At 48.0% G+C, this 25,460-nt stretch overlaps 3 protein-coding genes across 5 annotated transcripts; all 3 read right to left on the reverse strand.

Annotated features, from left to right (window-relative positions):
• Positions 1-5,431: 5,431 nt before the first annotated feature.
• Positions 5,432-8,174, reverse strand: tmem150b (transmembrane protein 150B). The gene is made up of 6 exons (XM_048991743.1): positions 8,064-8,174; positions 7,930-7,989; positions 6,753-6,820; positions 6,527-6,654; positions 6,125-6,302; positions 5,432-5,833 (listed from the first exon to the last, which is right to left on the reverse strand). Exons 1-6 carry the CDS (start codon positions 8,126-8,128, stop codon positions 5,640-5,642), a joined length of 693 nt encoding a protein of 230 aa, XP_048847700.1. The 5' UTR covers positions 8,129-8,174; the 3' UTR covers positions 5,432-5,639.
• A 5,288-nt stretch (positions 8,175-13,462) lies between these two features.
• On the reverse strand, positions 13,463-17,857 carry adsl (adenylosuccinate lyase). Of its 3 annotated transcripts, none has more exons than XM_048991930.1 (13): positions 17,582-17,857; positions 16,380-16,583; positions 15,989-16,033; positions 15,799-15,878; positions 15,515-15,686; positions 15,365-15,411; positions 15,201-15,291; positions 15,004-15,073; positions 14,649-14,796; positions 14,485-14,575; positions 14,285-14,374; positions 13,838-14,014; positions 13,463-13,733 (listed from the first exon to the last, which is right to left on the reverse strand). In XM_048991930.1, exons 1-13 carry the CDS (start codon positions 17,726-17,728, stop codon positions 13,647-13,649), a joined length of 1,449 nt encoding a protein of 482 aa, XP_048847887.1. In that variant the 5' UTR covers positions 17,729-17,857; the 3' UTR covers positions 13,463-13,646. The 3 variants fall into 3 exon arrangements, with proteins under 3 accessions (XP_048847887.1, XP_048847888.1, XP_048847889.1); XM_048991931.1 differs by having other exon boundaries at positions 17,776-17,847; XM_048991932.1 differs by having other exon boundaries at positions 17,802-17,822.
• Positions 17,858-21,650: 3,793 nt separating this feature from the next.
• Positions 21,651-24,714, reverse strand: LOC125717539 (cyclic AMP-dependent transcription factor ATF-4-like). Its single transcript, XM_048990592.1, has 3 exons — positions 24,531-24,714; positions 23,235-23,675; positions 21,651-23,007 (listed from the first exon to the last, which is right to left on the reverse strand). Exons 2-3 carry the CDS (start codon positions 23,539-23,541, stop codon positions 22,088-22,090), a joined length of 1,227 nt encoding a protein of 408 aa, XP_048846549.1. The 5' UTR covers positions 23,542-23,675; positions 24,531-24,714; the 3' UTR covers positions 21,651-22,087.
• Positions 24,715-25,460: the final 746 nt, after the last annotated feature.

The raw sequence follows: 25,460 nt of genomic DNA on the forward strand, positions 1-25,460 counted from the left end.
TTGTGAGCTCCGTGCCTACAGCTGATGCGAGGAAGCCAAGATGTTGGTAGCATGGAGCGGCTGAAGCAGACGGCATCAGAGTAAAGGAAAGACATGGCTGAGCCAGCCGGGAGTCGAACCTAGAATCTTCTGATCCCTAGTTAAATGTGTTATCCATTGCTCCACTTGCCCACTGTGTGGAGTACTCAACACGTGACACAAAGAGCCAACGATTAATGGGAACACAAGAACCTACAATAATCATTTGTGCCAGTCCTTCTTTAAACAATATTTACCAATTTTTTTTACAATATAAAATAAGTGCTTGTGGAAACAGACATCTAGGTATCATGTCATTGACCTGTATGCGAACACGAATCATTTTGCAGGTTTGTGACTTTATAGATGCGCCGGTGTTTGTGTTAATCATTTATCTATTTTTACTCATGTAAAATATACATTTGCCATGGCTCTAGGCTGTAGCCTAGGTCAGCCTACCTTACTCTGCTCCTGATGCTAAGGTTAGTCTATGTATCGTATACGCTCGTTTGGTAGTGTTCTCTCTGTGACACCCGCTCCGTCCGCTCCTCGTGTGTGCCACGCCCCCCTAATTACCCACGTGTGATTTCCTGATCGTGCCCAGTCGTGTCTTGTTTCCTGCTGCCTTGTTCCATGTATTTAAGTTCCTGTTTTGTACTAACCCGTTGTCTGTCATTGATGTTAGTTGGCGTCTTCTGTTCCCTGCCCCGTTATCCGTAATAAACCCCTTGTTTGCCCTGATTACGGCTTGTCTGCCCGTTTCTGCCTGCTCGCCCGCACGATCGCCGCTCTGCCCGCGATCGAGCGTGACAGAATGACAGACCAACTCAACAAGGCACAGCAGCAGACCGAGAGCCAACGTCTCGGCCTGCTGCAAGAGGTATACTATTGGCTAAACCAGCCCGACGTCCGGGAGGATCCCGTCGCGCTGAACTTAGCCACTGACAGCTGCGATCTCCTGCTGGCGATGTCCCCATCGGAGGGCGGGCATCGTCTAGGAGAGGTGCGCTCCCACCTCAACCAGCTGGTTCAGCGCCTAACAGCGCGGAGGTTGGGGCTGGACGCACGGTGCGTCCCGGAGGTTGTTCCCCAGCCGTCCGTCCTGTCGGACGTGGAACAGCCTCCCGCGGACACCATGACGAAGAGGAAGAAGAAGAAGAAGAAGAAGCACGCGATCGCCCCTGCAATCGTTTTGGGAGCGTGCGCGCTCATCCCCGCTCCTCTCCTAACCGGGGAATTGGAGGACTCCCCGGCTGACCTCGACGTCATCACCGCAGCTAAGCTGCCTGCGCTGGCAGCTTCCCCAGTCCGGGGAGAGCACCCAGCCGCCGCTGAGCTGCTACCGCCCCTCGAGCGGTACTACTTCCGGCCGGAGCGGCTGGCCAACAAGGGGGCCCGCGCGGTGCGGGACGCTATCCCGCGTGTGCCCCGGGCACTTAAAGGGACCACGTCCGTCTTGCCCGCACGGGACCTACCGGTCCCGCCGCCTGCAGCCCCTGCTCAGCCCGAGCAGCCGCCTCCTGTGCCTGCAGCCCCTGCTCAGCCCGAGCAGCCGCCTCCTGTGCCTGCAGCCCCTGCTCAGCCCGAGCAGCAGCCGCCATTGCCGGCGGACCCCGCTCCCGTGCAGCCGCCATTACCGGCGGACCCCGCTCCCGTGCAGCCGCCTGCGCAGCCGCCTTCGCTGCCTGCGCAGCCGCCTTCGCTGCCTGCACAGCCCCCTTCGCCTGCTGCAGCTCCAGGGCAGGCGCCCCCACTGCAGCCGCCTGCTGCAGCTCCCGGGCAGGCGCCCCCACTGCAGCCGCCTGCTGCAGCTCCCGGGCAGGCGCCCCCACTGCAGCCAGCTCCTGTTCCTGACCGTGCTCCTGTTCCTGCAGAGGCGCCCCCTCTGCAGCCGCCTGCTGCAGCTCCCGGGCAGGCGCCCCCACTGCGGCCACCTGCTGCAGCTCCCGGGCAGGCGCCCCCACTGCAGCCAGCTCCTGTTCCTGACCGTGCTCCTGTTCCTGCAGAGGCGCCCCCTCTGCAGCCGCCTGCTGCAGCTCCCGGGCAGGCGCCCCCTCTGCAGCCGCCTGCTGCAGCTCCCGGGCAGGCGCCCCCACTGCAGCCGCCTGCTGCAGCTCCCGGGCAGGCGCCCCCACTGCAGCCGCCTGCTGCAGCTCCCGGGCAGGCGCCCCCACTGCAGCCAGCTCCTGTTCCTGACCGCGCTCCTGTTCCTGCAGAGGCGCCCCCTCTGCAGCCGCCTGCTGCAGCTCCCGGGCAGGCGCCCCCACTGCAGCCACCTGCTGCAGCTCCCGGGCAGGCGCCCCCACTGCAGCCAGCTCCTGTTCCTGACCGTGCTCCTGTTCCTGCAGAGGCGCCCCCTCTGCAGCCGCTTGCTGCAGCTCCCGGGCAGGTGCCCCCACTGCAGCCATCTGCTGCAGCTCCCGGGCAGGCGCCCCCACTGCAGCCAGCTCCTGTTCCTGACCGCGCTGCAGCAGCTCCCGAGGCGCCCCCTGACCGCGCTGCAGCAGCTCCCGAGGCGCCCCCTGACCGCGCTGCAGCAGCTCCCGAGGCGCCCCCTGACCGCGCTGCAGCAGCTCCCGAGGCGCCCCCTCCGCCTGCTGACCCGGTTCCTGTCCCTGGCCCCGCTCCTGTCCCTGGCCCCGCTCCTGTCCCTGGCCCCGCTCCTGTGACTCCTTCACCCTCACCCCGGCGACATCGACCCCGACCGGGGGTCGGTATGTCTGTGTCCCGCAGAGGGAGGGGACACAGACGTCGGACTGGGGTCCCTCCCGCCCTGCCCCCTGGCTCGCCCTCCCTCGCCTACGCTCTGGCTCGGTTGGCGCCTGCAGGTCCTGGCCCTCCGGGTCGGCTGTCGCCTGCGGGTCCCCCTCCGATGCCTCGTCACCCTGCCTCGCTCCCCCCTCCGGTGCCTGGTCGGTCGCCTGCGGGCTCCCCGACGGCGGCTCCTCGGTTGCCTGCGGGGCCCCTACCTCCGGCCCTCCACCGGACGTCGCCGCCTGCTGCGGCTCCCCCCTCCTCCGGGCCTTCGCCGTGGGCCCCTCCTGCTCCCTCGTCCCCTTCCCCGGTGCTCCCTCCTGCTTCCTCCCTGGCCCCTCCGCGGGTCCCTCGCCCTGCCTCCTCGGCCCCTCCGAGGTCCCCTCCGGCTCCGGCCTCCCGGCCGCCTGCGGCCCCTCCGGCTGCCTCCCGTCGCCCGCAGGGGCTCCCTCGGGCTCCCCTTCCTTCCTCCTCCTTCTCTCCCTTCTTTCCTGTCTCTGTCCCGCCTGTCTTTGTTCCTCCTCCTGCCTTTGTCCCGCCGTCCTCTGTTCCTGGTCCCTTTGTTCCGCCCCGCTCTGTTCCTGGTTTCCCGTCGTTCCCTCCCGTCACTCCCGCTCCTTTTGTTCCGCCTGTTCCCTCTGTTTCTCCCTTCCTGGTCTGTCTGTCGGCTTTTCCTGTCTTGTGTAGTGTCCTGTCCTGGCTCCTGCCTCTTTGTCAGTTTTGCCTGTCTGTCTTGTTCCCGGTTCCCCATTGATTTTTGCTCTTGTCTTTCAGGTCCTGTTCTCCCTCGTCCCGTCCGTCGCCCCCTTCCTGGGCGCGCCCGGTGTAGCGCGCCTTTGGGGGGGGGTTCTGTGACACCCGCTCCGTCCGCTCCTCGTGTGTGCCACGCCCCCCTAATTACCCACGTGTGATTTCCTGATCGTGCCCAGTCGTGTCTTGTTTCCTGCTGCCTTGTTCCATGTATTTAAGTTCCTGTTTTGTACTAACCCGTTGTCTGTCATTGATGTTAGTTGGCGTCTTCTGTTCCCTGCCCCGTTATCCGTAATAAACCCCTTGTTTGCCCTGATTACGGCTTGTCTGCCCGTTTCTGCCTGCTCGCCCGCACGATCGCCGCTCTGCCCGCGATCGAGCGTGACACTCTCCATCTCCGTTCACAATTTGTCTAACATTCCAGTAGGAGTAGTAGGATAGTGTCACAGACATTGGAGATGTAAGTTGCTCTTGTATCTTTGCATTGTTTTCCTCTTCTGTTCGGCTATTTTGTACTGGTTCTCTTGGTAGTGAAACAACCAGTAAACTCCAGTGTGACAAGAATGCTGAGTAGCATCTGAAAAATAGTGCATTACAGTCCGGATGAGGGGGCAACTTTGTCTATACGGAAAATTGTCACCAAAAATGCAAATAACAGATACGTTACGTATTGTGTTATATCCTAAAAAGGCCTAAATGTAACCCTAGTTTTGTGGGTGTCAGGACCTGTAGTCAGTCTGCAGGAGATTCCATCGTGATGTAAAATCGCTGAGCTATGGTCAGTCCCTGAATTATACCAGTTCAGCCGTGTCTTGACAGTCAAGGTGACTGTCAGCAAATGACCAGCAAAACCAGCAAATGACTGAACCTCACTCATCTTTACCCCATTTCCTCTGCCCAACTTAATTCTCACAAATAAAAGGTGGGAAGTATTTTTGCTGCACTTTGAATTTGATTCATCAAGGTTTTACTACGGGGTAAAATTTGCATTCTATAATAGAGAAAATAGAGAAATTGTAGCAGTCTTTCAAATACATTTGTGATGGAAATTTACCTTTAATGGAATTTATGAGTGTTCAGTTGTTGATAATACTGGGGTTTGCTAAGGAGTCAAAAAGCCATTGTAATGGTTTTTGTTGGATCCTGTATGGTTCTCTGGTGGTGGAATGAGCTGCTGAACCACCTCCGGTTATCTGACTCCCTCTCTACCTGCAAGAAACGCCTCCACACCCATCTGTTCCACGAATTCCTCTGCTAACCTCTTTGTCCATTGAATGCTCTTGTATAGTTTTATTAGGTTTTTACTTCGTTAATAGTTAGGCCTATATGTATAGTTATGTAGCTGTTGTGTAGCTCCTGTTTCAGTCCTGCTTACACTCGTACCTGGGCACTTATTGGAAGCTCAGCCTAGCTGCACTTATGCCTAGTTTACTACTGCATGTATGCTAGTAATTTGCTGTTTCCCTCACTGTAGATTGCTTTGGACAAAAGATTCTGCTAAATATATAAGTGTAAATGTACTGTGTATTATATATTTGTATATTTCTGCATAATGTAATTTGGTCCCTCTTTCCTGGCTTTAGCAATCAGTTATGTTTTAATTTATAAGACACAAGAGGGGATGCGGTACGACTTATTATCAGAACTAATCGTTATGACTGCTTGTTATATTCTGACATCTTGGATAAACCCAAAACCCTAACCGTGAGCCTGCTTCTGCACTGATCGTTATTTTTGTGTTCGCTGACTAAAAAAGTTACGAAATAATAAAAAAGAATCTCACACAAATGACATTCTTAAAAGAAAAAAGAAAACAACTCAAGTCTTTTTTTTTTTTACTTGAAACTTAACGTGAAAAGCAGGTTTGTCTTGAGAGCCTGTGTATGCGTGATATTTATACACACCAGCACAGCAGATAAGTGTTCACATTAATATGTGAGTGTATTCCGGCTAACGTCTTTTGTAAAAACAGGTGTGTGTCTATTGGCTGGAATGTCTATCATTATGTAAACAAAAAGTGGTGGAGAATCCGTCAGTGACCGGCCAGATGAACCTATTAAAATCAGAATAATATAACGATAAAGTTATCGTGTGAGAGGACATGCCCCCTGGATGGGTCAAGTGTGAGCCTGCAACATGAACATACTGTTGGTCGCTTGCATTTGTTTGGTCGGCTGTACAATCAGCCGGTGGCAGTCAATGTGACGGAACTCAGCAGCAAAGAGGCCGAAGAGCAGGAAGAAGGACATGACCAGAGCCCACTCACAGATGGCGGACGCCGATCGGAGCTCGTTCTTGTGCAGGATGGACACTAGAGAGCGTCAAGGAGCACCAGTGAGGAGTAGGTGTTGCTAAGACAGGTGGAGACCACGCTAAGAGTGTTGCAAAATGATGTTTTGCTCTTTCTGTGCTGTTACTTGACATGAATATGTGTCTGGCATTTAATGAAGCCTTGTGAATATTCCCTTTAAATCATCTGGTTGTGTCCAAGTAGGTTCAAGAACCTCGTGAGGGTTCATGTCATTCTGAATCTGACGGTTCTTTCCAAAATGAAATAATAAGCCTCCCCTCCCCACAGCACCATACATCCAATGAAGGATACTGGCCACAATGAGGGCAGTGCCGATGGTGCACAGGAGGGCACGGAGAGGGCCCACCCAGTACCGGTCCAGGGACGGCTCCGTCTTGTATGTGAGCCACAGCTGAAGCCAGAAATAGGCCAAACCCACGATGAAGGCCAGGAAGGCTCCCAACAGGTGGACCTCTATCAGTACCGATTGCTGAGAGAGAAGGGCAGGGGGCACCCGTGAGTCAAAAGCCTCACAGGGACATGGTGAACCCCAAAAGACAGACAGTGTCCTGTGGCTTTTAACTTCACAAGAAAAGCAGGAACTGGCTCTGTGGTGCGCAGTAGTTGAGCACTCAGTAGCTCATCACGAACGACATGATGTCTTTCAGTCTTACATGCTCAAGCCTCAGTGCAAAAGGGCCCTCGGGACGTTACCTGGAAGTTCCCGATGAGGGAGATGCCCAGTGTGGAGATGAAGCCCACGACCAAGCTGGCCACATTGGCCCTGCAGTTTTGTTCATAGTCCCTGATCTGTTGGAAACGTATCACCACAATCCACAGAACTGGGTGATGGAGATTGAAAGAGAGAGAGAGAGAGAGGGTGACCACAAGGAAGCACAATCAAGACAACTGGACGGCTACGAGTTTAGGATAGACTCACCCAGAAGAGCACACAGGTTGATGATTTGACTGAAAATGCAGCTCTGAGGGGTGAATGTGCCACAGGTACTGTGAGAGGAAACGAGATATCAGGAATACCGCCCGAAACTAGGAAAATCAGGAAAGGAGGTGATGGGGTACCGCCCGAAACCGGGAAAACCAGGGAAGGAGGTGTCGGGGGTACCGCCCGAAACAGGGAGAACCAGGAAAGGTGTCGGGGGTACCGCCCGAAACCAGAAAAACCAGGAAAGGTGCCGGGGGTACCGCCTGAAACCGGGAAAACCAGGTAAGGTGTCAGGGGTACTGCCCGAAACAGGGAGAACCAGGAAAGGTGTCGGGGGTACCGCCCGAAACAGGGAGAACCAGGAAAGGTGTCGGGGGTACCGCCCGAAACAGAGAGAACCAGGAAAGGTGTCGGGGGTACCGCCCGAAACAGGGAGAACCAGGAAAGGTGTCGGGGGTACTGCCCGAAACAGAGAGAACCAGGAAAGGTGTCGGGGGTACCGCCCGAAACAGAGAGAACCAGGAAAGGTGTCGGGGGTACCGCCCGAAACAGGGAGAACCAGGAAAGGTGTCGGGGGTACTGCCCGAAACAGAGAGAACCAGGAAAGGTGTCGGGGGTACTGCCCGAAACAGAGAGAACCAGGAAAGGTGTCGGGGGTACCGCCCGAAACAGGGAGAACCAGGAAAGGTGTCGGGGGTACTGCCCGAAACAGAGAGAACCAGGAAAGGTGTCGGGGGTACCGCCCGAAACCAGAAAAACCAGGAAAGGTGCCGGGGGTACTGCCCGAAACAGAGAGAACTAGGGAAGGAGGTGTCGGGGGTACCGCCCGAAACAGGGAGAACTAGGAAAGGGTGCTGCCTGAAATCCACAAAAAGCTGCTAGATAATATCGAAACTTCATTCCAAGAACAAGTGAATGACTCGAAAAGGAATTAAAATCTAGGTTTCTTTCTTAAATGAAGGTTATTACATATTTATCAATAAAACCAAAAATCATACTCTCATATTTTCACATGAAAATGAACCAAATTATCTCATATATCTAGCAGGATATTACCTCAGGTAGATCTGTGTGAGCTCCTCCGGAATAAACGCACAAAAAATGTGATAAACTTGTATTATCTGCTCTACTAGCACCTGATCAGTGTGAAGTGTAAGTTAAATCGTCACCCCACCTGATATAGGGAAACTCCATCGTCAGGTTGACTGTTCCGTTTGACACGGCAATCCCAAACCTGGAGTGACAGAGGGCTCTATGTCACTCAAAGCAATTACTCAGTTTGCGTTAGGCCAAAGAAATTATACTCACACTGCCCATATTCCCAGCGTTCCAGCAACAGCCAATGAGATCGGAAGCAGTGCCCAGGCCCACATTTTACAGCACTCAGATCCCTAGGAAAACACAAGGTGTAGATGTGCTATATATGAAGATCAATGTCTAGCAATTCGACAGTCTGGGTGTAAATCCGAAGATTCTAAAACGTCACGGCACATCAGAGTGACCCCAAGTATGTCCATTTACCAGTCACAAGGTTGACAAAGGAAAACGACAGATGATAGACTTAACAAGGAAGACTGACTTGAGAGGGGGATGTGGGGGAGTCAGCCAGAGCAGAAGAGCACGAGGGGAGTTGAAAGAGAAGGAGTCAAAGGAGTGAGAAAGCGAGTCAAAGTAAAAGTAAAACAACAGACGCAAAAGAACATAGTGCTTTTCACCCGGCTGTGACAAATGTGTCATATGCTGGTTACATTATTTCCAGACGTCTGGTTTACATTAAGAATCCAGCAATCGATGCGCCATGACCTACGACAGGAAAGGTGGATTTGTCTGGCACCACCTAAGCGAAGAAGAGAAAGGGCGAAATGAGGAGATGGAACAGAGAGTGTGATGAGACCCCTTACAGTCGTCGTCCGATGGTCAGAGTGAGAGTAACCAGATCTACACAGCACTTCTCCTGCCCGAAAACTCCTCCCCTGCCTTTGACGCGATGCGAGCCGTCACGTGAGTGGCTGGGTCCTCATTTCTGCTATAAAGTGTGGGATGAACTTTGACCCATCTCAGGTGCGTTCTGTTCAGACTAACACTCCGGTAATATCGCTTGTCCCCAGCATCAACAATGACTATGACTGACGGCGGTCATGAGCAGGCCAAAGTCAGAGTATTTCTGCTGCAGTTGATGCCGACATGCTGCAGTTTGGAAAACAGGAAGGAAGGGCGACGTGAGATGCAAAACTGACAGTTATTTATGGTCTATTGCAGATTGTGTCGGATAAAATCTCACTCAATTCATAAGATTAATAAGTCATCCTCATGCATAACTAAATAAAATAATCCTCGGTTTTAGTATTTTCTCCGCCGTGCAATGAAACAAGCAGGAGCTCCCGGGAATAAAACAGGCATATGCAAGTGAGTAGCTTTTTTCGACCAAAATTCATCCATTCATACATCCAGCACACGCACTTCATGACGATATGCAGCGGCCTGTACCCCTTCGTTATGGGTCAGACACAACCAGATCGGAATAAACCAAATGCAGCCAGATCAGATTCAACTGTTTTAATGCTCAAAAGAACTAGATACAAAGAAAATATATACAATCACGTAATGCAGCAGTACAAACAGGGGGAGCGGTCTTTGCAAAGGCGGGGAGAAAGGTGGGAGCGTTGAAAGGAAAGAAAAGAACAAAAAGCTGCTCTAGTGAACCTTTCGTACCGAACCACCGAAATGCACAACACTACTCTAAACCTACCCGACACTACATGGGTTTGGCACTCTCCTGTAACTGTCTCCCCACCTTATTCCTTTATATAACGCGGCTCACTTTCCACACGGGGATAATAGAATAAGAGACGTAAATGAAATAACCAACCGTCAACAGGGAACAAACCTACCCATCTACATACAATCAATAGATCCCACAATCACCACGCACAGATCTCCTAGCAGCTACTGGGACTGGTCCAAGCAGCAGATGTCCACTCCATGTTCTGAAAACCCTGTTTCGGTACTGAAGGGATGGAAAAGAAAAAGGGAGAAAAAGAAGACAAATACAACACAGGCACAAAACATCCATGCCCTGGTGCAAAAGGCCCACAAAAACCACTTCTGTCCTGGGGGAGGGGTGCTGGGCAGAGACGGCAGTTCATTGGCAGATCGTAAGACCTTCAGTCTGCCTGAGGAAGGGTAACCAGCAAGCAGGGCCGCAATTCACCAGGCTGCCCTGGATGCAGAGCCGTGCCCATGCTAAGACTATGCAACCACCGTGTACTTATCTTGGTTACCCATTGACTGGATTATTACCCACACCTGGCTATTAAGAACCATGTGACGTGCATGGTTCAGTCATCAACAGATTTCGCAAGCAGGGCTATAAATAAATAACAACCATTTACCACCCATCACCGTCCATCACAGGGCAAAAGGCAGGGGACACCCCAGATGGGATGCCTGACCATCACAGGGCAAGGGGCAGGGGACACCCTGGATGGGATGCCGGTCCATCACAGGGCACAGGACACCCCGGACAGGATGCCGGTCCATTAAAGGGCACACACATAATTTAGAGACCCTAATCAGCCTAAGAGCATGGAAACCAGAGTACCCAGGGAAAATCCAAATAATCTCGAGGAGAACATGCAAACTCTTTAAACACAGAGGGGAAGCAGAATTCAAAAGCCCTAAAGCTGGAGGTGTGAGGTGACAGTAAGACCCACTGAGCCGCCATAAATATTTTTGATCATTAATAATAGGATCAGTCCTGTTTCTCTTTAACCAACTGAAAAGATCTAGCAAGAACAGAGCTTCTCACGTGCAAGAGAAAATAACAGTGCTAAGCATTTCTGTCAGGTCCCTCATCAACAGAATGAGAGGATGTGAGGTGGTAGAACAACCAAAGAGAGCTTCAGAAAGGCTAAATCGGAGAATCTACATAAAATGAAGTGTTTTACTGAAATTTATATTTATCCATCCATCCATTTTCCAAACCGCTTATCCTACTTGGTCGCGGGGGGTCCGGAACCTATGGGCACGAGGCATTTACATTTATATAATATACATATAATTGACACATACACAAATGCATGCCTTGGTTGTAACGAATGATTATTTGAGTTACCGTTGCCTTTCTATCAGTATGAACCAGTCTGGCCATTCTCCACCTGATCACGTTACTTTGAAATATCGAGACTGAATTCAAATTCATAGCCTTCTCCTTAATGGAAGACAACGACACTTTCAACGAACTTTTTCGTCCAGTAAAACAGATTAAAACTCCAGATTATTTTCGAGTTCAATATGGAAGCACAAAATATACCCAGCTGCCATGGCTGGCGGGGAAGTGCCCGTGTTCTAGAGTTGTGACGTTCGCGAACGAACCGATTCTTTTGAACGGCTCATAAACATGAACGATGGGAGCCGAGTCGCGGCTGGGGGGAGCCGTTCTTTCTGTCGTTCTGTTTTTCCTATGCGTGTTTCACACAGATGCACACAAATTAGTTTATTTGTGAGTAGGTATTGTATGAATAACATAAGTCAACTTAGCTTTACGCATACACACACTTAAGGTAAATCCAAAATAGTGATGTCACTGTCTAAGCAGAGGGATGTTGTGCAACCCTATGGAATATAGTCCACACGTGACAAATGAGGTAATAATCAATATTTCAGAATAATTCAAACTCAGATATTGGTGTGTGATATCTGAGTTTTAATTATTTGACTACAAATCTCAACTCATCATTCCCCCCAGTGATTATTTCCAGGATAAACTGAGATGCACCCAAGCTGGCTTCTTAAAACTGACTAAATATTTTAAAAGAGCCAAAAGAGCCGTTCTATTGAACGGCTCTTTGAAAGGAACGGATCACCAAGATCCGGATCCCCTCAAAGAGCCATAAATCCCATCACTACCGTGTTCCCCGCAGTGTTGCCAACTATTTTCAATGGAAAGTAGCTAAAGTCTGCTCGAAAAGTCGCCAAATGTCGCTAGATTACGTCATGCGTATATTTACATATTGAAGACGTAATTACGTCGTATTTGCATTCTGCGTGTTTTCCCTAATCCTTCCTCACGTGTCCAATATAAAACTGTTATCAATTACGTTACATATTTTCTGTCAGACAATACAACGGAACTTATTAACCAGCAGTTACATCCTCTGCAATGAAATAATTCCGGAATCCGGATTTAACTGCGTTGGACAAAAGTTAAAGACAGTATATGTGTTGTGATATTATCAGTTATATTTACAAGTAAAATGAAAATAGATATAATTTATGCCACAGAATGCTTTCCTTACTCTCCTTATTCGTTTGCACATGCGCAGCTCATTCACATCTATGTCAGCTGCCGTGCGGTCACGGGAATATGCTGCTCCTTTCAGCCGGAGCTAGCGCTAACTGATCAGAGCAGACACAGGGAGATGAGTAACTGTACCGGGAAAGCAAGACCTCGCGCTTACAGGACAGTACTGGCGACATTAAATTCACTCCCGTGATTTTATGTTGCTAAGGTTTGTCTAAAAGCCGCTAGATTTCTCGCTAGGCGCTTTTTTGAAAAAAAGTCCTCAAGGGGGTCTGAAAAGTCGCTAAGTTGGCAACACTGGTTCCCGGGACATCAGTGCGGCGGGAGCGCGCCTTCTCGCCAGCTGGGAATATCGTTAGCAAACAGCGTCCTGCTCTCCACTATCAACACATATACGTCAAATAGCTAAGAAATTGATAGTATTCCTAAGGAATACTTTCTTTGGGCTTTGTGATCAAATTATCCGATCCAGTTAAATTTTTTTATTCAGTTTACTAAAGTTATGGCACTGTTAAGCTCAATTCACAGTGAAGTGAACTATTATTAATTTTACTTTTAAAAGGAGCCTAACTCTCTGCTAATTGCTTTTGAAAATGTAGTAGAATAATATTTCCCGTCTGGTACCGACATCCTTGTACCGATATCCTTATTTTACCTAATAAAGCGGTCAGTGAGTGTGTACAGTATTGCATGAAAACGTGATTTTCGGAGCAGCAGATCCCACCTCCATACGGCGCATTCATGAATCTTCGCAGGACGAACCGCACCTGCGACCCTCTGCTGCCACCTGCAGGTGAGCCGGTAAAGGTGGCTTTGGAGAGCGACAGTGACGTAAAACCGGAGTGGATGTTCTGTTCGCACGGTGTACCATGCAATGTTTTCGTCCGTGAGAATCCTTATTTTGCGTTAGCATCAAACGCTAGCAGAATTAGCATTTGCTTGAGTAAAATGTGCATTACGAATAGATTCCGTTCAGCTGTTGGAAATTTTCAAAGTTCCAAGTTATCGGGAATCCATCACTATATCGCGATTTGTAATACTACTAATAATGAATAATATATAGAATGGAGTCCTTTGTTCCCACAGATAATAAACCCAGATCACTGGTTCTTTCTTATCTCCGTGCATTTCGACCAATCAGATAGTGGTGACGCAACCAGCTTAGTTTATAAAGATAATAAAATAAATGAATAAATAATTTTAAAATGGCAGGGCCGAGTCGGCACTGTATGCTGGTTACATCATTTCCACACCAGACCTGCTGTGCAGCAGTGCACAACATGAAACATCTTGGCTCGGATAATTTACAATGGAAAACCATCGCTTCCCAGTTCGGTTCGGTTCTTGTGACAGTGGAAAAGCGCCCATAGGAACAGCATGTTATAATAAGCATTAAAAATAACAGTGATGGTATCCATGCTTGTTTTATTGTACCTCTTCCATCAAACAGACAGAGCTACCAGGGTCAGTAACAGCTCATCCGGTACATTGAGGTGCTCGCTGGCTCAAGACACACAACCCACACTTAAGCCCCAAACACTCCAAGACCCACAGCGGCCGCTAGTGCCCAGATGGAATTCATCCAAGTGCTATAGCTCCAGTTCAATTTTGACATTCATCTTCTCCTTGAAGGGCTCCAGCAGGGGATATACCTCCTCAGACAGGAACCTCGACACCTGGCAGAGAGTGGAAATAAACGTCAAGCCAAATCTGAGCTAACAAAACAGCTGTTTGCCAACAGTTATCTCGCTGAGGTTATTGCACTGCTGCACATGATTACCTGCTGTGGGGCTCTCCCAATGAACGTTTTGGGGTCCAGTAAGGTGTCAAGTTCGCCAAGAATCGGGGCAAAATAGGGGTCTGCCTTCACACGGGCCAGAAGGTCATTGTCACCACCTTCCTGTTTGACCACAGCAGCTGCTTGCTGGGAAAGTACTCTGATTTTTTCGTGACAGTCCTGAAAGAGGAAAGGGGTTTTCAGACATGCTTCTGGGAAACAGCCATTCTGAGGAGAACTATGCAGAAAATTATGACATGACAAAAAAAGAGGATGATGTGATGCGATTCTGTGAATCTCTATTGGTCAGTCTGAACCCGCGTGTCATCTAGTTCTAGTGGTCTACTTATACTGGTCTGTCTGTACAAATCACAAAGACAGCTATCTCACGTAAGGGGTAGGATAATCACATGTTAGACCCACATGAGGGCCTGAAGGCGAGGCTGATACCTGTCTGTTACCTCCAGCTTTCACCATGGCCATGATGAGGTTCTCGGTGGCCATGAAGGGCAGCTCATGACGGATATGCCGCTCAATCACCTACGAAGGAAGGAGAAGCTGTTCAGTATGTCATTTCCCACTTACAACCTTAGTTTAAATGTCTAAATGCATGTTTGTACGGTTCTAAGCGTCCCAGGAAGTCGACGTGCCTTGGGATAGACAACGAGGCCTTCGGTGATGTTCTGCAGGGTGCTGAGGATGATGTCCGCAGTCAGGAAGGACTCAGCCAGAGAGATGCGGCTAAGAGATGGAGAACAGGAAGGTCAGCAGACTGGGTCGCCCGCTCCAGGGGGAGCAATGCGGTACCACATACCGGTTGGCGCTGTCGTCCAGCGTTCGCTCCAGCCATTGCACTGAGGCCGTCTGCAGTGGGTCAGAGAGGAGCGCCACCAAGTGGCGGGACAGGCTACAGCACCGCTCTGCCCGCATGGGATTCCGTTTGTAGGGCATGGCGCTGGACCCTGAAGGGTGGGACATATACCGGATGTAAGGTTTAGGTACTGCAATCTAGGGCGGTACAACAGCAGTGATGCAGGTTTGGGTCTACATCCAATCTGCATTGTGCAGGAATGTATCACAACACACCAATGTAAAGTGCCACTATATAAAAATAAACTAAACTGAATTGTGGTTGCAAGGAACTACAAATCCCATGAACCTCAGCTCACCGATCTGCTCCTTCTCAAACGGCTCCTCGATCTCCTTCAAGTTGGCCAGCAGGCGGATGTCCGTGCAGATCTGGGGGTGGGGCGGCAGTACGTGCTCAGTCAATACAGAGGGAAGTTCGACTAGGTGGGTGACAGGGCCCTCAGGTCTCATCAGGCCCCAGACGGCTGAGTGGCAGTGGGTCTGACAGTCTGCTCACCTTATGCACCGTGGCTCCCAGACTGGCCAGGACTGACAGCGAGTCTATGTCCACCTTGCGACTGTACGTCTGCCCCGTTACCAGGTACGCCCTAGACAGACACAGACAGGCATTCTGACGTGTCTACGGGGCACACCTATCCCAAAAGCCAGCAGTAAACTTACTTTTTAAACCCCGCCATTTCTGTGACCATCCTGTCCAACTCTTCTACCTGCAAAAGAAGCATTCTTTCAGCTGGACTTAAGTCTACCATCTTTCAGGCCTGGGAAATAATGTCCAGCTACTCAGTTCTTTCATCTGTGTTTTGTGCTCACTTTATCATGGTCCCCCTGGAAAAGCTGCAGGAAGCTGGCCTGTGTGCCCGTGGTTCCTTTGACCCCCCGGAAACGCAGGTCATCCCTGGCACGCTGAAGGTTCCGCATGTCCATAGTCAGGTCCTGCAACCAAAGACAAGCCCGCTTCCCCACCGTGGTCAGCTGGGCAGGTCTGGGTGGGCAGACAGGGAGAGAAAGTTCGTTCACTAATTTATAGCTTGAAGGAGGGCGCTGACGCTGACAAGGAAACAGCAAAGAAAAAAAGCAAGGGGAAGGAGACCTACTGGTAATGTGTGAAACCCAGCGTGGGTAGATCAGCATATTTCTCAGCAAAGGTAGCCAGTCTATCTATCACTCGAGCCAGCTGAGCAAGAAGGGAGAAGCCAGGGTTACCAATGCAAAAGTCCAGCCATCCATGGCTTATCCGGCACAGTGGCACACTGTGCTACTGTGACGTGATTTTAAACGACTTACCTTCGGTAGGAGAATGTCAAACCCATCCCGCAGGACAATCAGATCCTGAAGGACCATTAGAAATTAAACGTCAAAACACACTACAGGCCACATCAGAACTAGGAGGCATCTACTTGTGATCGTAAGACCTTAATGTCACGATAGGTGAACAACGCAACATGTACACCAAGAAGGACATAGATTCCCTCGTGAAGAAAATCGGAAATGACTATATTACAATAAATATATGATAAACTGGAAAACATCCTCTGGAAATTCTTATTTAAACCATATTAAAACAACACCTGTGTGCATAGAAACTGATTCAGTTTGATTATGCAGCCTTGCCTTTTACCACTACGCCACCTGGTTGTCTCAAAGGGTAGTGCTGGGTGGCCCTGTGAGTCCTCACCGTGTTGTCCCCCACGTAGCAGGACGTGGCCCCCAGGTGGATGATGGGCGCGGCAGTGGGGCAGCAGTGGGCAAAGGTATGCACATGTGCCATTACGTCATGCCGAAGCCTTTTCTCCTCCTCCGCCGCCATTGCGAAGTCGACATCCTCTGCACGGCTCTCCATCTCGGCCACCTGGGCATCGGTGATAGGCAATCCAAGGGCCTTCGAGCAGAAGATGGGATTGGCAGGGAGAGACGGGGTGAATACAGAGACAGAAGAATAGCCCTGGTCTTCAAAATGCTCTCAAGACCTTGGAGAAACTCCTGCTAAGGCTAACCAAGGTGCAGGGCTGCTAGTTAACGTGTCTCTCCTCCTGCATCCTTCTCAACTAACACTCTTACCTGCTACAGCGTGCCTGCCACTGGAAATACTGGCATTTCTTCTGCATGCTGAACAATTAGACCAATTTGCCTACAATTGTTACTTGCAATAAACCGGCTAAGCGGATGCATGTGACTTCAGACATTCATTCATTTTCAGATTTCCTGTCGCTTGTTTGTACCGCAAAGGATCGAAACAGCGAGCGTCAAAGGAATTAAACTGAACTGCTACCAAACATGAAATTATTTTTTAAATTTACAAAATTATATTCCCGTATCAAAAAAAACTGCATTAGCATTTTCAAAATCAAGTAATTATTTAATGATCTCACTGCACTAAACTCAGAACTCCCAAGTGTGCAAGAGTTCTTTGAAAGAGTGCAGATCCTGACGGAAAATACCATACCTTCCAAGGTACCTAATATAGGATTCGAGTAATAGCTAATGCATGTCATGTCACGCTTTTACTACATGTTAACTTTGATTCGCGTATTACAAATCGTGCGACAGCATGCAGATTCCCGAAAGCATACCCTATATTCCTAATTACTCAAATCGTCGGTTAAGCAATACAGATTGGTCGATGTTCGCGTCTTGGGTTTTGAAAACGACCTCTTGACAACTATTTTTGGTTATGCAATTTGAGATGAGTTGCTAAAGGTCGACCACTTCGATAAATGTCCACAATTCACAGCAAGAATTACTTCGGGGACTGTAAATAAGCAAAACGGCACACTAGATACATGTAAAACCAATCTACGGCTGTTTGGTCCGTCTGTAAACTCTGTAAAAGAGGAGACAATCACAGCGTACTGACAAACAAACAGAGCACTGTTAGACCTTCTCAGCTTTGGCAAGGTAAATCCATAGTTTTCTCCACGTCGTGAATTTCTTCCTGTCGCTGAAATTGTAGGACATTTCTTTGCTGGCATATCGTGAGACTAGAGGCGATCGATATTTCATAAATTCATCCCCCGGCGTATCCATGACTGTATGGCACTGCTGCTAACCAAACTGCAATAGAAGCGTCTTACTGTCAGCCCGCTGATGGGAAACTGACCCGATGTGGTCTGCTGAGCTGAAACACCAGGAACAACGTGCCATAGTCGTGCGACACCTTGTGACAAAATACGGCAGTATGGTTACCGTAAGGCAGTCGTCCTGGCAACGCTGGAACGTGCGATTTATTTTAGAATCTTCTTGTTTCTTTATTAGATGTCAGGTGTAATATGATACGGATTACAATATTTTCGTCTCTCTGGGGATTTGGGTATGGTAACCTCACTGAAAAGGAAGGTTATTAGTAATTTTAAATATTTGACAAGTATTGCTTTTCTTGTGTTGCTATATAATGGGTAAATAATAAAGGGAAAGGGACTGTCTTAAATTGCGCAGTTGTACGTAAACTGACCAGTTAATTTAACATTCTTTCGTACATTTATTTCTGATATATACACCAGGAGTCGCTGCGAGCAGAGTAATTTTGTAAATCTTTAACTCTCGAATTAGGGAGAGAATACTAACGTAAACCAGCCTGCTAATCACTTCCCACTGGGATGTTGGGAATCTGTCACAACAGGATTTAATCGTTCGCAACTCATTACTTACAATGCATTCAGAAAGTAGTTCAAGTATATTTGTATAGCACATTTACAGACAACCACTTGCTGGCCAAAGTGCTTTACATATAATAAATGCACCACAACATATTAAAGATAAATTGTATAGATAAAGTATAATTAAACTACAAAAGAAATATCAATATCAAGGGTCTTATAATAGTAAACGACATTGATATAGTAAATGAGTTCAATGATAGTTTTGCACGGGTATTCACTGTTGAGGACCTTAGTAATTTACCAGTTATTACCTATCCAGCATTGTCTATAGCTAATATATATATAACTGAAGCAGATGTTTTGCAAAGCCTAGCTAAGCTCAAAATAAATAAATCACAGGGTCCTGATGGCATCTTACCTATAGTGTTAAAAGAGATGAGGGATATTATTTGCCGACCCTTAACTTTACTGTTTCAAAAATCCTTATCTGAAGGTGTGGTACCTTCTGATTGGAAGCACGCCTTCATAACGCCTATTTTTAAAAAAGGGGATAGAAGTAATTTGTCTAACTATAGGCCAATCAGTCTAACTTGTATAACTGGTAAAGTTATGGAGGCTATAATCAAAGAGAAAATGGTAGATTACCTGGACTCTAATAACATTTTGCGGGATAGCCAGCATGGATTTAGGAGAGGTAGATCCTGTTTAACAAATCTGTTGGAGTTTTTTGAGGAAGCTACTCAGGAAGTTGATGATAAGAAGGCCTATGATGTCATCTACTTAGATTTCCAAAAGGCTTTTGATGTTGTCCCCCACAAGAGGCTCCTACTTAAACTCAAAGCGACAGGTATTTTAGGTACCGTAGCGACCTGGATTGATAACTGGTTAACAGATAGGAAACAGCGAGTAGTTATAAGAGGCACAATGTCAAAGTGGGCTTGCGTTCATAGTGGGGTACCGCAGGGTTCGATTTTAGGACCACTATTGTTCCTAATTTACATAAATGATATGGATACCAATATATACAGTAAACTGGTGAAATTTGCAGATGACACCAAGGTGGGTGGTGTAGCAGATACTGAATTAGTGGCTCAGCAGCTACAGCGGGATCTTGATTTAATTAGTGACTGGGCCGATACCTGGCAGATGAAATTTAACATCGATAAATGTAAGGTACTCCATCTAGGGAGCAGAAATATAAAGTACAGGTATTTCATGGGTGTCACTGAAATAAAGGTAGCTGATCATGAGAAAGACCTTGGTGTGTATGTTGATGCTTCCATGTCCCATTCTCGCCAGTGTGGGGAAGCAATAAAAAAGGCCAATAGGATGTTGGGGTATATCTCCAGGTGTGTGGAGTTTAAGTCAAGGGAGGTAATGCTAAGACCTCACCTAGAATATTGTGTGCAGGTTTGGTCACCATATCTTAAAAAGGACATTGTGGCCTTAGAAAAGGTGCAGCGTAGGGCCACAAAAATGATTTCTGGTCTTAGAGGAATGTCATACGAGGAACGGTTACTTGAGCTAAATCTGTTCAGTCTCAAGCAAAGGAGACTGAGGGGGGACATGATCCAGGTATATAAGATTCTAACAGGTTTGGATGCTGTTCAAGCAAATAGTTACTTCAGCATTAGTTTAAATACACGAACTCGTGGCCATAGGTGGAAATTAGCGGGAGAACACTTCAAGCTGGATTTAAGGAAGCACTTCTTTACACATCGTGTAGTCAGAGTATGGAATACCCTTCCTGATAATGTAGTGCAAGCTGAATCCTTGGGTTCCTTTAAATCAGATCTAGATAAGATTTTAACGACTCTGAGCTATTAGTTTAGTTCTCCCCAAGCGAGCTTGATGGGCCGAATGGCCTCCTCTCGTTTGTATAGTTCTTATGTTCTTATGTTCTTAATTAATGTCAATACCGACTGGGATTAAAAGCCAACTGAAATAAATGAGTCTTAAACAAAGACTTAAAACTTTCGAGGATTTGAGCAGCTCTGATATGAAAGGGCAGAGCGTTCCATAATTCAGGACCAGCGGCTGAAAAAGCTCTGTCACCTCTGGTTTTTAATCTGGAAGCTGGGACATCCAGAAGCAGCTGAGATGTTGACCTCAGTGTTCTGACCGGAGCATGTTAGTACAACAACTCGGTCAAGCAGGTGCATTCCCCTGAAGTGTTTTAAAAATAAGTAATACAATCTTAAACTTGTTACTGAAAGCGTATGGAGTGCAGAGGCCAGTACAGGAGTGATATGGTCATCCTTTCGCTTTCTAGTCAACAGGCGTGCTGCTGCGTTTTGGACCATCTGCAGGCGTCGAAGGGACGGCTGATCTAGCCCATAATATAAGGCATTACAGTAATCTAACCGGGATGTAATAAATGCATAGATGAGCCGCTCGAATTCATTTTGAGGAAGATAAGGTTTTTACCTTATCTAATATGAATTATTTTATATTAATTTAAATGCACTGTTAAGAACCACTCCTAAATTCCTTACAGAATGGCGACTACATAAGGCTAACGGACCCTCACTATCAAACATCTTGATATGCCGCGGGGGCGCCCCCTAGAGGCAGAAGCCAGGTGTAGTTGGGCAGACAGGTGTCCTTTTCTGTTCGGCAAGGTCGGTCCTGAGAAACATTACGGACACCCGCATTCACAAGTTTCGTAATATGCACAATCTGCGAAGCAGGCCAAATCCCTGGTGCAATGTCTTTACAGTCCGGACCGATCTCTGTTGCTGTTATTCCACGGCTATTTTATTCTAATAAAAAACAGTCGATGTGTTTGGAGAAACACTGAAAATCACAAAAAAATTCACCACTGTTAACTCGCTGTTAGTATGTTAACTTACATTTTAGTTTGTTTTTAGGTTACTCTTGCAAATTTATGAATAATGCCTTTTAATCAAGCACATTTTTTAACTTATGGCACTAAAATGAGAAACGCAGTCTGTATGGATGTGATTGTCTGTAGAAGATATAAAATTAGTTTCAGGGTAGAAAATGTGTAACTCATTTTCAAGATAACTATTAACAACCTTCACATTTTCCATGCATCGTAACACTGTTCTGGTAAATGTGGCCACATTTGCAAAGGTCCCATTATGTACCATGTAGCATTCTCTAAAAATGTGAAGTACTTAAAGACACCCACTGTCCACAAAGCCATGGACACTTGTGACCAGAAACAAGAGGAAGGTGATCAGGAGGCTCCCTTACAAGAGTACATTACTCCCTCAGGAGCCTCCTCGTGGGCTGACAGAGTAACAACTTCATTTTGAATTCAAGACTGACATGGAGCCTTTTCACAAGTTAATATCTTGTTCATCTTACAGAAGAGGGAGAATTCATAGGTTCACTTCATTTTTTATTAGGAAATCCACCATACTGTAGAGCCAGAGCAAAACCAAACACTATATACAGAGCAAAAGGACTCGCATTAAATAAATTCACAATGAGTAAAACTACTTAGACACACTAAATGTGCATAGAACCGTAAAAAAAATATTAATCTGAAAGCACAAACTACCAAGTACAAACAGCCTAGATTCAAAGCAGATCATATGAGCAGATGACCTTTTGTTAAACCATCAAAGCACTCGGACAGTGTGAGATGTAATGGACAGTGAATATACAAACTTGCTTTAATTCTAACACTGATCTACTGACGCTGCATGTAACTGGTGTGAGTCCGGAACGGGCGTGTGGATTCTGTGCTGCAGCAATTCATTTCCTGTTCCAGGGACATGCAAGTGGGTTCTCGCGGATGTTCTTGTCCAGCTCCCACTTAGGATGCCGCTCTGTTGCCACCTTTGCTCCTTCTGTTCTTGGCGTTCCGTACCTCCTCCATGAGGTCCTTGAGGTACTGGATCTCCTTGCTGATGGATTCTGCTTTCTCTTCCAGCTCCCTGTTCCTCGTCTCCAGCTCAGTGCATTCTTCTACCAGTGCCTCCTGTTCCGCTCGCTTTTTCTGGCGGTACCGGGTAGCGGCGGTCTTGTTCTGCTCCATCTTCTTCAGCTTCTTCTCCACCACCTTAGGGCCTGTCCTCGTAGAGGCAGACTTCACCTTCCCGGTACACACTGCATCAGATTTTGATGAAGGGGAGTAGGGCTTGGTCCTGGATGAACCGACAGTGTGACCCAGTGGACTGAGGCAGGGCTCGTGCTGGAGAGACTCTGCGACAGAACTGATGCCACTGTCACTGTCGGAGTGGTCGTCAGGGGTGACAGTTGCCAGGGTGCAGACGGTAGGTAGCTTCTCCTCAGGGGACAAGAGGAGGACGAGAGACGGGGAGAAGGAGAGGATGATCTTCGGCACTGGCGCGCTGTCGACAGGCGCCGTCTTCTCGCTTTCAGAGACATCGACCTCGCTGCCTAGATCCAGGGTAAAGCTGGGTGAAGAAGGAGGGAGGGAGGGAGACGGAACTGGGGATGGAGGCTCGATCTTCATCTCCACCTTCTCAGGCGCCGCTGAGGGGAAGGCGAGATCTTCCGACAGGCTGACATCCACTTCTTCGGTGATGGAGGTGCTGAAGGGACTGGGCTCAGGCTGAGGATCCAGTTCCATGTGAGGCTCCAAGGAGGAGGTGAGACTCTCTGGGGAGGTTGGCGCTTCATCGGTGTCACAGGATCCCACGAGGGAGTCCAGGTCAAATTCACTCAGGTCGATCTTCTCTGCCATCCAGTCCATGCCAGAGAACGCATCCTCTGTGATAAAAATAAAACAGAAGACTGTCAGTACAACAGCTTCAAACCGACATAATTTTATTATCCATCTATGGATGGCAGAGCTCGTTTAATGCACTCTGGAATAAACTGGGGTAGTCTGCAGGGCCGAGGGCCAACAGTACTGACAGTGAGATTCCTGGCAGATAAAGGCTAGCAAAGTCATATGACTCATATGCAGCACTGCACCGCAATACATGGGGCCTCACCTCTGCGTGCATCTGGACTGATGGTGGCATCCAGCAGCTCATCTGACAGCCAGGGCAGGGAGAGCAAGTCTGACTCCACCTTGTCACCCAGAAGCGAGAGATGAGGGGAAGGAGGGGAGAGGATCGGGGAAGGAGAAGCAAGGATGGTGTGGATATAACTTGGGGATGAGGAGAAAGGGGAGGGCACCCCCTCTGCTAGGGAATCTTCATCTTTGTCCAGGAGGGATCCTAGGGGGTCAACCGTCTGATACAAGCCCCCCCAGAGGGTCCCGGCATTTGCCGGGCAAAGTGTGGAGCTCAGTGACATGGCTGCCAGTTAAGTGGGTGTTTGATTGGCCAAGAAAGATGAGTGGGTGTTTGGCAGACAAAAAGTCTGATGTGAAGTCGAGCTTTTCTTTTATGCTGTCGACTACAGCAGTGCTGAGGGTTACTTCAAGGGACCTGCAGAGAGAAGGCATGTTAAGTAACTCCACACTAAGCCAATGCCATAAAACGCTCATGTAAAATATTTATTAAAATGTATACGAACATAGCCGTGTCTTGTCTCTGAAATTGTTCTAAAAGTGAGATGCTATAATAAATGTTCTAAAAGCACAATGTCAGATTAAATATACTTGATCTTCTAACAGTTGACCTAGTCTAAGCATGAAGTTTAAAAATACTCGCGCTTGGACCAGGCATTTCCATATATGGGAATGGTCCGACCGGGAGCCCCCGCCCCTGCCTGTCTCGAGACCAAGGCACGCAAAGCTTTCTCCATAGCAACACTAATCACGGAGATCCGCAGGAGTCACCAGCATTGTTGCGCGCCCCCTCCTCCCTCCCCCTCCCTCCGTCTACAGACTGTCGCACGAAGTGTCCATGACGCACATGGCGCGTCCCCGCCTGTCTAGGGCGCCGAGGGTTAGAGGACGTATAAGGCGCCATTTTGACCAACAACTCGTGTTCCTTAGTGAAGAATAAACGCCATTTTAGGATTGCCACGTTGTCAAAAATATTACACTTGATGGCCATGTAATGTACGTAGATCAAGACAGATGTACTACAAACAAAGTATAGACATTAATCAAATCAACACAAGCATCATTTAGTCAAATTATTCCAATCAAGACACTACAAATGACGTTTGTCAACTACCCACGTCGCTATTCATACATTATACGTGTCATCATATATAAAGCGAACTGCTTTCATATACTATATTCATATTATACTATTCAAACGGAAGTCGCCTCTTAGCAAAACGTGTCTTTATATTTCAGCTGAATATTTGGAGGTCGAACATGGATTACTTACGCCATTTTTCCAAATGTACAGGAAGCCAGTGCACTGGACTGCTGCACTGCCGCGTTTGCCGCTGCTAAGAAGGCCGCTGCAAGCCGTCACACTGCCATTTCGCACATGGAGCGAAGGCGCTCAGAGGAGAAGGACAAAAACGACAATGAAACTAGAGCATGCTTCTATAAAAGCGCCGGCCGCCATCGGTATTTATAAATTCGCAGTACATCCGCGTGGATTCCTCCGCGGCGTAGGTATGTTCATATCAATGCGCGAGTAACGCTGTTTTTCATAGGCTAGACAGCCAGCATATAACCATCGTCACTATCTATGTCACTAGTTGTCTGTCACATTGTTGTATCATTTACCAATCGTGTGCGTTATTGAAATACATATATTTGCGCAAAAAATAATTCAGAGTGTACCATAAATAACCAAGAAACCGGATTCAACCAGATACGTGGCGGGTTCACTGCCTCTGACTTTTTGTCATTGTATCTCCGAGTCCCCAAGTCTGAACCGAATTGCTTTAGTACATTATAAACATGCTACATAAAATCCTGTATTAAAATATGCAGGATAAATAATCTATCGATTATTTTGACGAATGCCACTAATAATTTACAAGTAATTTTTTTTCGGAAAATGAATGATGATTTATTGAAATTACGCTTCAAGATAATTCGGCTTGAAATCAGGCTTCAACCCCCATCCTCCCCACCCTGTTCAGAATAAATAGTTGGAAAATGGATAGATTATGAGCAGGTTATTTTGTTTTCTCTGGTTATTTAAGAAAATGGTTCGTAAAGCGAAGCAGTAATTATGGTGCCCCCTGGTGTGCATATGGAAGCAGTGCTAAATTTCTACAGAAATACTTACATTATTACCTCAGCGAGTCAATAACGGATGAGGGTCACGTGATCATGTACAGGAACAGAACAGTTTATG

Source organism: Brienomyrus brachyistius, chromosome 22 (genome assembly GCF_023856365.1).
Source record: "Brienomyrus brachyistius isolate T26 chromosome 22, BBRACH_0.4, whole genome shotgun sequence".
Classification (NCBI taxonomy): Eukaryota; Metazoa; Chordata; class Actinopteri; order Osteoglossiformes; family Mormyridae; genus Brienomyrus; species Brienomyrus brachyistius.

What these genes read in the sequence shown, in the direction of transcription:
- tmem150b (XM_048991743.1), bottom strand. Translation starts at nt 8,128, where the DNA reads ATGTGGGCCTGGGCACTGCTTCCGATCTCATTGGCTGTTGCTGGAACG. An exon ending in ATGGAGTTTCCCTATATCAG is followed by an intron (nt 6,821 to 7,929) that starts GTGGGGTGACGA and finishes TTCCTCTCACAG; the next exon opens with TACCTGTGGCACATTCACCC. An exon ending in CAACCTGTGTGCTCTTCTGG is followed by an intron (nt 6,655 to 6,752) that starts GTGAGTCTATCC and finishes TCCATCACCCAG; the next exon opens with TTCTGTGGATTGTGGTGATA.
- adsl (XM_048991930.1), bottom strand. Translation starts at nt 17,728, where the DNA reads ATGGATACGCCGGGGGATGAATTTATGAAATATCGATCGCCTCTAGTC. An exon ending in GCTACGTGGGGGACAACACG is followed by an intron (nt 16,034 to 16,379) that starts GTGAGGACTCAC and finishes ATGGTCCTTCAG; the next exon opens with GATCTGATTGTCCTGCGGGA. An exon ending in TCCAGGGGGACCATGATAAA is followed by an intron (nt 15,412 to 15,514) that starts GTGAGCACAAAA and finishes CTTCTTTTGCAG; the next exon opens with GTAGAAGAGTTGGACAGGAT.
- LOC125717539 (XM_048990592.1), bottom strand. Translation starts at nt 23,541, where the DNA reads ATGTCACTGAGCTCCACACTTTGCCCGGCAAATGCCGGGACCCTCTGG. An exon ending in CAGTCCAGATGCACGCAGAG is followed by an intron (nt 23,008 to 23,234) that starts GTGAGGCCCCAT and finishes TTTTTATCACAG; the next exon opens with AGGATGCGTTCTCTGGCATG.